The sequence below is a fragment of the Triticum aestivum genome, chromosome 1D (genome assembly GCF_018294505.1).
Source record: "Triticum aestivum cultivar Chinese Spring chromosome 1D, IWGSC CS RefSeq v2.1, whole genome shotgun sequence".
Taxonomy (NCBI): Eukaryota; Viridiplantae; Streptophyta; class Magnoliopsida; order Poales; family Poaceae; genus Triticum; species Triticum aestivum.
In genome coordinates this window covers 114176236-114186219 of record NC_057796.1, presented here as the reverse complement: position 1 = coordinate 114186219, position 9984 = coordinate 114176236, and the positions used below count along the sequence as shown (strand labels likewise).

Genomic DNA, 9984 nt, shown 5'->3' with positions numbered 1-9984 from the left:
GTTTTAGTATTAGATACATCTGTATCTAGAGTAATCTAAGACAAGAATTTTTGGACGGGGGGAGTATATTGGGTGCCTGGAACATACCTACATAGTTAATGCTTCACTTTTCTTTAGAAATGACACTCTTTTAACCGAATCTTTTTCTTTTCTTTTTTATACATATTGAGACATTCATCGGCTGGACGGACACGTGGACGGCTTGGTGGTTGGGCGTCGGTAGGTGGTGGAGCGGTGCTTCATCCTACACATCGATGGTGACGGATCTCGGCGGCATGGCGCAGTGGAGACTCGGCGTTCGATGGGTGGCGATGGACTCGCACAGGAGGACGAAGCTGCCTGGCGTCGTGATGGCGTCGATGACAGGGAGGCCTAGCAAGGTCGATGTGTCAGTATCTGATCTGAGGATGGATCGATGGATGAAGGAGGTGACGGCCCTTGCAGTGTGCGCATGTGGTGCCTAGTGATAGTGCGCCGGACGGGTGTGTAACCCAGTCCAAGTATTGTGGCTGGCAACCGGCATTAGATGTTAGGTGTTGGTGCGATGTCTGTTTGGTATTAGGCTCAAACATTCGGCACCCCTTCATCACGGGGATAGGAGTAGCAACAAGTGTTGTCAAGATGATGTCTTCAGGCTTACTGATGTATTACCTTGTAATGGCTTTGTGACTAATTAATAAAATTTATGCATGTATATTTTGTTAGGCCGGAGGTACATCCTCCTTTTATATAAAAAAACATATTTTGTTATACGCTCCATTTTTTATGTTTTAAAGTGTAAGTATAGAATGAGTGTGGCTAGCTCTCATTTAGATGAGAATTAACTAAGTCTAATCTAACACCTATACCATTTGATTTTACGCGGTGATTCATGTGGATTTTTTCAGCTTCAATTTTTGTTCTATTAATCAATTGGTGTAGGAGTTAGATGAGACTTTGTTAATCCTTATCCAGATGATAATTAGCAAATCCGACTGAGAATACTCTCATGTTTCAGTTTTATTTGTGTTAGGTATTTATGTAGCACCTAATTGCGCATTTCTTTTAACAGGATTACCGCAACAATGCACGGGGTATCATCTTTTATCCCATATTGCTAGCCTATAAGGGCTTGATTAATTAGACAGTTCAATCCAAAAATGCAGATCCCATTTGTACAAACTGATACACAACTTCTAAAAACGCATCTGGCTAGGACATGGATCCTCTGACTTCGCAATCCCTGCTATACCCTGCCTTTGAGCCACTGACAGGTGGGCCCCATGCTCTGTGGGACCCATGTGTCAGTGACTCAAAGGTAGGCTGGGGCACAGCAGGGGATCCTCGTCCATCTGGCTGATGTAATGCAGAACAAACCAGTGTTGGACCATTAGGTGGCATGTGCTCCCTTTGACAAACATCTCCATTGGTCTCATAGCCAATTATTATGAATTGGATAATATACACAAACTTCCATTGCATTATACCCCATTTTATGGTACACAAAATTATTGACCTGTCATGACCCTGCTGGACCATCTAGACATGGTATCCTATGATCACTAAATCCCTGCAGAAGGAAACAACATTTGTACCCAGAGAGCGTGCACCTAGCAAAACGACACACCCCCTTGCACTCACCTCAAAAGTGAATAAGGACACATACATAATTTCTACGGGTCCCCTAATAATAAAGTACACAAGGTTCCATTGTCAACATCGCACTGCTAGTGGGCCCGCCAAGTCACCTGAGGCTAAACTATCCGTCCCGGTTGTTGAGTAGGCCCAGGGAACCTGAACTCGCTCGGGCCTGGACCTGGGCCTGCGTTTGGACCGGTCTGGTGAGAGCCATAAGTTTGGTGGGTGAGATGGGCTTCGCATCGGCCCGCTCTGCGTTCCCGGCCTTCCGCGCGTCGGGGCCGTCGTCGTGCCGGATGCCGCGTAGCAGCGCCGCCACGTCCTTGATGGTCGGCCGGTCCTCCGGGCGCGGGCTGGCGCACAGCAGCGCGATGCCGAGGGCTTGCAGCATTTCCTGGACCTGCGTGTCCGGCCGGCCTTGCAGCCTCGCGTCCACGATCTCCGCCGGGTCGCGCTTCCGGCACAGGTGGTCGCGCACCCACTGCACCACGCTCTGCCCCTCGCCGAACGCCGGGTCCAGCGTGCGCCGCCCCGTGATCATCTCCAGCAGCACCACACCAAAGCTGTACACGTCGCTCTTGGTTGTGATCTTGGTCATGCAACCGTACTCTGCATCAACCATGACGACAAATGTTAATCCGGTAGTTCATCTTTTACATGGAGATTGAATTTTAACTGAGTAGCAGAGTTGGAACTGCAGTGATTTTTTGAAGGGGCGGAATGCTTACCGGGAGCGATGTAGCCGTAGGATCCGGCGAACGGCGGAGGCGACGAGTTGGCGCCGTCATCGGCGACTCGTGCCAGGCCGAAGTCGGCGAGGCAAGCCTCGTAGCGGTCGCCGAGGAGGATGTTGTCGGCCTTGACGTCACGGTGGATGATCCCCGGCACGCAGTCGTGGTGGAGGTAAGCGAGGCCCTCGGCCACGCCCACGGCGATCGCGAGCCGCACTTCCCACTCCACGACGGCCGCACCGGTCGCGCCGCCGTGGAGCAGACCTCCTAGAGTGCCGTTCGGGAGGTAGTCGTAGAAGAGGAGGCGCGTCCGGCGGTTGGACGCCCATCCAAGCAGACGGACGATGTTGCGGTGGCGCACCCGGGGCAGCACGCTGATCTCGCACGCGAACGCCTCCACGGACGCCTCGTCGCATGACTGGAATTTCTTCACGGCGACCGTGACGCCGGACGACGGGATGTTGGCACGGTACACCGCGCCCGACCACCCGTGGCCGATCACGTTCGCCGGAGTGAGGCTGCGGGCCACGTCGGCGACGCCGATGTCCAGCTTCTGGTACAGCGTGACGTCCCACGGCGGCGACATCTCGGCGCCCTTGTCCTCGCTGGCACGCTCGCCGCGCCGGCGCCAACCGAACAGGACGAGCACCGCTGCCACCAGGAGGACGACGAGGGCGGTGAGCAGGACGGCCATCGCGACACGAGCGGCGCGGCGTGCCTCGAGCTCACGGTCGCCTGCGTCGCCAGAGCACCGCGAGAGGCACAGTGCCTGGTTGCCCTCGACGTCGCTGGTTGGGAGCTTCGCGAAGAACGCCGTCTCTGGAAGCCGGCCGGAGAAGCCGTTGAAGGAGACGTTGAGCGCCACGAGGTTCTGGAGCGCGGACAGCGCCTGGAGATCGCCGGAGAGCTGGTTGTGTGACACGTCGAGCACCCCAAGCCTCACGAGCCCTGCGAACTCCGATGGCATCGAGCCGGAGAAGCGGTTGCAGCTGAGATTAAGGGCGATCTCCAGTCCCGGAATCTTGCCGATGCTCCCCGGAATGTGACCGGACAGCGAGTTGCCGCCGACGTCGAGGAGCTGGAGACGGGAGCACGAGCCGATCTCTGGTGGCATCGCTCCGGACAGCCGGTTGCCGCTGAGAATGAGCTTTGTCAACGAATTGAGCAGGCCGATGTCGGACGGGAGCGCGCCGGAGATGGCATTGTAGGAGAGGTCTAGGTACTGGAGCGAGAGCAATTCCTTGAAGAGCCCTGCCGGCAGCACGCCGGAGATGGCATTGTCGTGGAGGTCGACGAACGTGAGGTTCCGGCATCCGGACAACTCCGTGGGGAGGGCACCGGACAGCCGGTTGGAGCCCAGGTCCAGGAAGCTGAGGTTCCCAAGCATGCCGATTTCCGGTGGTATCGCGCCGGCGATGTGGTTGCCGCTTGCCCGGAAGCGGTCGAGGGACGTGCAATTGCCAATCTCCGCTGGCAACTGGCCGGAGAGTTCGTTGTTGATGAGGAGCAGCTTGGACAGCCGTGGAAGCTGGAAGAGCGACGGTGGGATCGGCCCGGACAGAGCATTGGTCGACAGGTCCAGCGCCTCGAGGCTAGTGCACCGGCCGAGCTCCGGCGGGATGTTTCCGGTCAGCTGGTTGGCCCACAGGTAAAGCATGCGCAACGCCGGGAGGCCGCCAAGCTCGGCAGGGATGGCGCCCGTGATCTGGTTGTTGTCGAGCTCGAGGTCGGTGAGGTTGCTGCACCGGGCGAGCTCCGGCGGCACAGTGCCAGAGATCTTGTTCCCGCTGAGCTGCAGCTCCTGCAGCGACAAGAGTTTCCCGAGCGACGCCGGGATGTGGCCGGTGAGCCCGTTGATCGACAGGTCGATCACCGCGAGCTCGCTGCACGAGCCGAGCTCCGGCGGGATGATGCCGACGAGCTGGTTCTGCCACAGCAGCAGGTTCTTGAGCTTCTTGAGCGCGCCGAGCTCCGCCGGGATGGACCCGGATAGCGCGTTCTCGTAGAGGTAGATGTTCTCCAGGCTGCTGCACCGGCCGAGCTCTTTGGGTATCGGGCCAGAGAGCAGCGCCGTGTAGATGGCCAGCGTGGTGAGGTTCTTGAGGCGGCCGAGGCTCGCAGGGAGCGGGCCGGTGATGCTGGTCTCGGCGAGGCCGACCATGGTGAGCCTCGAGCAGCTGCCGATCTCCGTGGGGAGCGCGCCGTGGAGGTTCTTGTTGCCGCCGCCGCGGAGCACCTCGAGGCTGGCCATGCGGCCGATGGCCGCCGGAATCCTGCCGCCTAGCTGGTTGTCGTAGATGATGAGCTCCCGGAGCGACGTGAGGTTGCCGATGGCGTCCGGGATGGCGCCCTCCAGCCGGTTGGAGTTGAGGTAGAGCGTCTCGAGCTTGCTCCCCGTCCGGCAAAGCCCGGCCGGTATGGACCCCGTGAGCGCATTGTTGCTGAGGTCGAGGTGCGCCAGCGCGGGCAGCGCGCCGAGCTCCGGCGGGATCGGGCCCGTTAGGTTCGTGCCGGTGAGGACGAGCCGGGTCAGCGTGCCTCCGACGGCGGCGGCCAGGTTGGCCGGGACGCCGCCGAGGAGGTCGACAAACTCCAGGCGCAGCTCGGTGACGCCGCCGTCGGCATTGCACGCCACGCCGGTCCACCGGCAGGGCGACGCGTCCGCGGCCTTCCAGTCCGCCAGCGCGCCAACCCCGTTACGCAGCGTCGCCTTCCACGCGAGCAGGGCCGCACCCTGCTCGTCCACGGCGGCGACGACGGCGCTGCCCACGCACAGCATGACAAGCGCGCAGCACCTGACGAGCGCCGCCGCCCACCATTTGCTCCGCCTACCCATGACAGCAACGCTAGCTTCGTACCATGCAACTACCGAAGTACAAGAATATGCAAGAACATGAGTACAAGGTAGCAGCAGCAGCTAACTCTACAGAATTGGGTGGTCTAGAGGTGTTAATTGGAGCCAAATCTTGGTCTTGCTTATGTTGCAAGCCTAGTAGCAGTAACTAATTAATGGAGTGGCGAAGAGGTTTAGCATAAGTAGAGAGAGAGTGAGAGAGAGGGGAGGAGGAGGTTAAAGAGAGAGTATTTGAGGTTGATGAGATGATGAAGCAATGGAGGAAGGCCACCTTTGTACCTGCAGAATCTCTGGATCCGAGGCAACAGTGCACACTACCACACCCTGTCTCTCCTAGGAAATTGTTCAGATGTACTCTCCTCTGGCCTCTACCACTGAATTATCACCGCCTTCAAAAAATATTTGTTCACAGTCAGTCACCATTGTGAGGACCCATTGGTGGTTGAGCATATTTAAATTTGTTACTGCAGGCATCAGATCACCAACGTCTAATTGCTTTGCAATGCCCAACTGGTGAACTATTTTATTTTAACGGCGGTAACAGCTTTGCTAGCAGCCAGGAGAAAGAAAAGAGGGCATCTGGGTGGGCAGCTTCATCATGGAAAGGGTGTGTCTCAACTCTCAAGGACGATAATATTGAATAACAAGCACTTCACAGCCTGTAACTTGGATTGGTTACTATTAAACAGTTTGTGGTTAAGGACCTTGGTGTAATTTTGGATTCTAAAGTGTGGCAATTGCAGTGCTAGTAGTGAGACCTGAGAAGAGCACCCACAGTCCAACAGTTTGAAATAAATCGAATTGGGGGTTCTTCCTCTACATGGATGGTAAGTAAATCATCTCCCTATTTAAGTCTCCAAGAAATTCCTACACAAAGATTGGAGATTAATTAGACAAGGAGATACTACCACTGCAGCAGTAACAAAAAGATTCTTAATAATGATTCTTGTGTGACATATATCTCTACTCCTAAAAGGGAAGTTGGTAGCCTCCCCATCATGGTTTATTTTTCATTTGGTTTTTTTCGTGTCACCTCCCACCATCCCTTTTCACTGGATTTCCTCCCTCCCATTAAAAACCAAATCCCATTAAAGGGGGAGATCTTGTTTCATGCTTGATTTGGCAGATGTTGTTTTTAATTCAGTCACATAAATAATAGGTAATTAAGAATTCAAAAATCACATCATATATATTCGAGATCACCTTCTAAAAGACAGACATAAGCTTTTTGTCGATAACTTTCCAAAACAAAATCAGATATGTCTTAATAACAAATCGCTAATCCCGCGCACTATGTCCTTTATTATTTTCATTATCTCTACTATTAATTGACAATTGTAAGTATTCTAATACAAAAAAAAATATCTTTTTTGTTATGAGCGTACGCATCCGTGCGCCTCTGCGGAGGGATGCCGTGCGCAACATCATGGAGGATGTTGTGGCCGGGCCTAACACCGGCGTGATGCTCGACAATGCTAGGGCATGGATCAAGGCGTCGAGGACGGCCCGTGGTGGGAGGTGGATCGTCGGACCGCCACATACATGCATTCGTGGATGCGGTCATATATTTTTTTTTGTCGGTCATACAAATAGCCAAATATGCTATATTCTCAAATCAAGTGTGTCCATTCAAATGTCAAAAACCCCGTTAAGAAAATATGTCCTAGAATACTCGGTAGTCGTCATCGTAGTTCGTAACAGCCAAGTCTACGAAAATATTTTGGAAATCAAGCATTGAATCAATTCGAAAACCAAACCATCAATGGAATCAATTAGCTGATTATGCCATTTACATAGGATTTCTTTAACCAATTTGGAAACCGAGTCAGGAATTATCACTACTCTTAAAAGGGGAGTTGGTAGCCTGCCCTCCCCGGTTTATTTTCGTCTATCTATTTTTCATCTCACCTCCCACCACCCCTTCCCACTGGATTTTCTCCCTCCCATCAAAAACCAAATCCCATTAAAGGGGTAGATCTTGTTTCGTACTTGGTTTGGCAGGTGTTTCTTTAATTAAATCATATAAATAATAAGTAATTAAGAATTCAAAAATCACATCATATATTTGAGATAACTTTCCAAAACAAAATCAGATATTTCTCAATAACAAATCGCTAATGTCGCGCAATATGCAATTTATTATTATCGTTATCTCTACTATTAATTGACAATCACAAGTTTTTTAATATACAAAAATGACATATCTTTTATGTTATGAGCGTACGCATCCGTGCGCCCTTGCGGAGGGACGCCGTGCGCAACAGCATGGAGGACGTCGTGGCCGGGCCTGACGCCGGCGCGATGCTCGACAATGCCAAGGCGTGGATCACGGTGTCGAGGACGGCCATGGCGGAAGACGGGTCATCGGACCGCCACATGAACGCATTCGTGTATGTGGTCATATTATATTTCTTGTCAGTCATACGAAGAGCCAAACAGGCTAGATTCTCAAATCTACTATGTCCATTCAAATGACAAAAAATCTATTAAGGAAATCTGTCCTACAATACTCGGTAGTCGTAATCGTCGTTCGTAGCAGCCATTCATGCGAAAATATTAGGCTAGTCATAGTGGGAGTAACTTAGCTAGTAACATAGCGCACTTCAAGAAAATTCTGCTTATGTGGCAAACAATTAATGAAAGGTGGTAACATAATATGTTACTGTAACATAGCACTTTTCAAGACAAGATGAGTCTACGAGCTAATAAATAAAGCCATCTATGATACTACTATTATGTTAATTTGCATTATGAACGTAGTAACTTAGACTAGTATCGTATGCATGACACTAGTCTAAGTTACTCCCCACTATGACCAGCCTTATGGAAATCGAGCATTTAATCAATTCACAAATCAAACCATCAATGAAATTAATTAGCTAGATAGTTAATTACGTATGCAATTGATTAGGCCATTTAAATAGGATTTGTTTTGCACCAAATCAATTTGGAATCTGAGTCAGTAATTAATTACTCTCTCCGTTCATTTATATAAGGTGTATTATTTTTGGCACGCTGACCAAGGTGCATAATTATAGAGTTGTTAGTACAAAATTACCCTTGGCAAATTTGTTAGTCAGTGGCAAGTGAATCAGTGAGTGTAGGAAGCAAGAGATACATGCAATCGAGAGAGATACTTTCCTTCTTTTGCTACAAGAAGAGATAGAGGCAATCAGGAGAAAGATACTTTCCTTTTTTCTGGAGGGCTAAAAATCGAATTAGAAGAATGCACCTTACACTGTGGAATTTTATTAAAAAATAAATACACCTTATATAAAGGAACAAAGGAAGTAATTAGGTAGAGAGTTAATTATTCCTACAGATAATTAGAAGTAGGGATTTTCTTCTAATTAGGCAGATAACTAATTAATTTGGTTAGCAGTTAATTAGGCATGTAGAGAATTAGGTAGTCCATTAATTATTTGTGTAATTAATTAATTAAATGAGCAGTTAATCACGCTCAATCATTTTGAAAGCATTCATGGGGAAGGACGATCAACTGGCTCTCAGCGACATGGTCGAGCACCGCTTGACAACAAGGACAATGGCCACCGTGCGCTCGCAACATGGGTGATCTAGCGTTTACCAAGATGGATGACGACAATACTCTGCAGGATGTCCACACGTTGACGGTTGCCGAAACATTCGCGGGCGAGGACAATGATAACCCACAAGTATAGGGGATCATTGTAGCCTCTTTCGATAAGTAAGAGTGTCGAACCCAACGAGGAGCTAAAGGTAGAACAAATATTCTCTCAAGTTCTATCGACCACCGATACAACTCTACGCACGCTTAACGTTCGCTTTACCTAGAACAAGTATGAAACTAGAAGTACTTTGTAGGTGTTTTTGATAGGTTTGCAGGAATATAAAGAGCACGTAAATAAAAACTAGGGGCTGTTTAGATAAAGACACAATAAAGTAAATATAGCGAGTGTGGAAAAGTGGTGGTAGGAGTTGCGAAATTGTCCCTAAGCAATTGACTACTTTACTAGACCGATAGCAAGTTTTATGTGGGAGAGGCCACTGCTAGCATGTCATCCCTGACTTAGAATTCTATGCACTTATGATTGGAACTATTAGCAAGCATCCGCAACTACTAACGTTCATTAAGGTAAAACCCAACCTGTAACATCCCAAATTTTCAATTTGGAATGTTATACATAGATCATTAATGCATATCATATTTTATTGCATATTCGTTTCGTGATCCTCGAAATTCTAAGCAACTCAAGGACCCTCGGAGAGAGTTGGGGATTTCACTGTTTTCATATTTGAATTTTATCAAATATCCAAACGAGGATCAATTTGTTTTATTATTTTTCTCTCCGAAAATATTTCATATAAAAAAATATGAGAGGGGATAATATGACTTCCCCAAAAACAATGAAATATTGGAGGAAAAATATTAAAAACAAATAAATATTGTATTTGGGATTTTATTGCTATTTTATTTGCATAGGAAAAATTCGCGTTCTTCAAAATTGCATTTTAGGCCCAAATAAATGTTCACCTTGTCCGGTAGATTTTTAGAGGACGGGGAAAATTTATTTACGGATTTTTGGCGTCCGTTTAGTATTTATTTTCGGTGTTTTTCTGCGTGGGAATTTGTTTTTAAGTTTTTCCGCCGGGCCGAACTGGGCCGAGGCCTAGTTGGCCAGCCGCGCCAGCCCGTCCCTCGCCCCGACCGACTCCGGCCGGAGTCCGGCCGGCGCACGACGCCGTCGCCGAGTCCGGGGAGGACTCCTCCTCCCCCGGCCCCATGCCCAAGCCGTCGCCTCG

The 9984-nt window shown here is 49.9% G+C and overlaps 1 protein-coding gene across 1 annotated transcript; it reads right to left on the bottom strand.

The window, feature by feature from the left end:
• Nucleotides 1–1441: 1441 nt before the first annotated feature.
• LOC123180657 (leucine-rich repeat receptor-like serine/threonine-protein kinase RGI4) lies at nt 1442–5658 on the bottom strand. Its single transcript, XM_044592741.1, has 2 exons — nt 2346–5658; nt 1442–2226 (listed from the first exon to the last, which is right to left on the bottom strand). The coding sequence occupies exons 1-2, from the start codon at nt 5182–5184 to the stop codon at nt 1739–1741; spliced, it is 3327 nt and encodes a 1108-aa protein (XP_044448676.1). The 5' UTR covers nt 5185–5658; the 3' UTR covers nt 1442–1738.
• Between the last annotated feature and the right edge of the window lie 4326 nt (nt 5659–9984).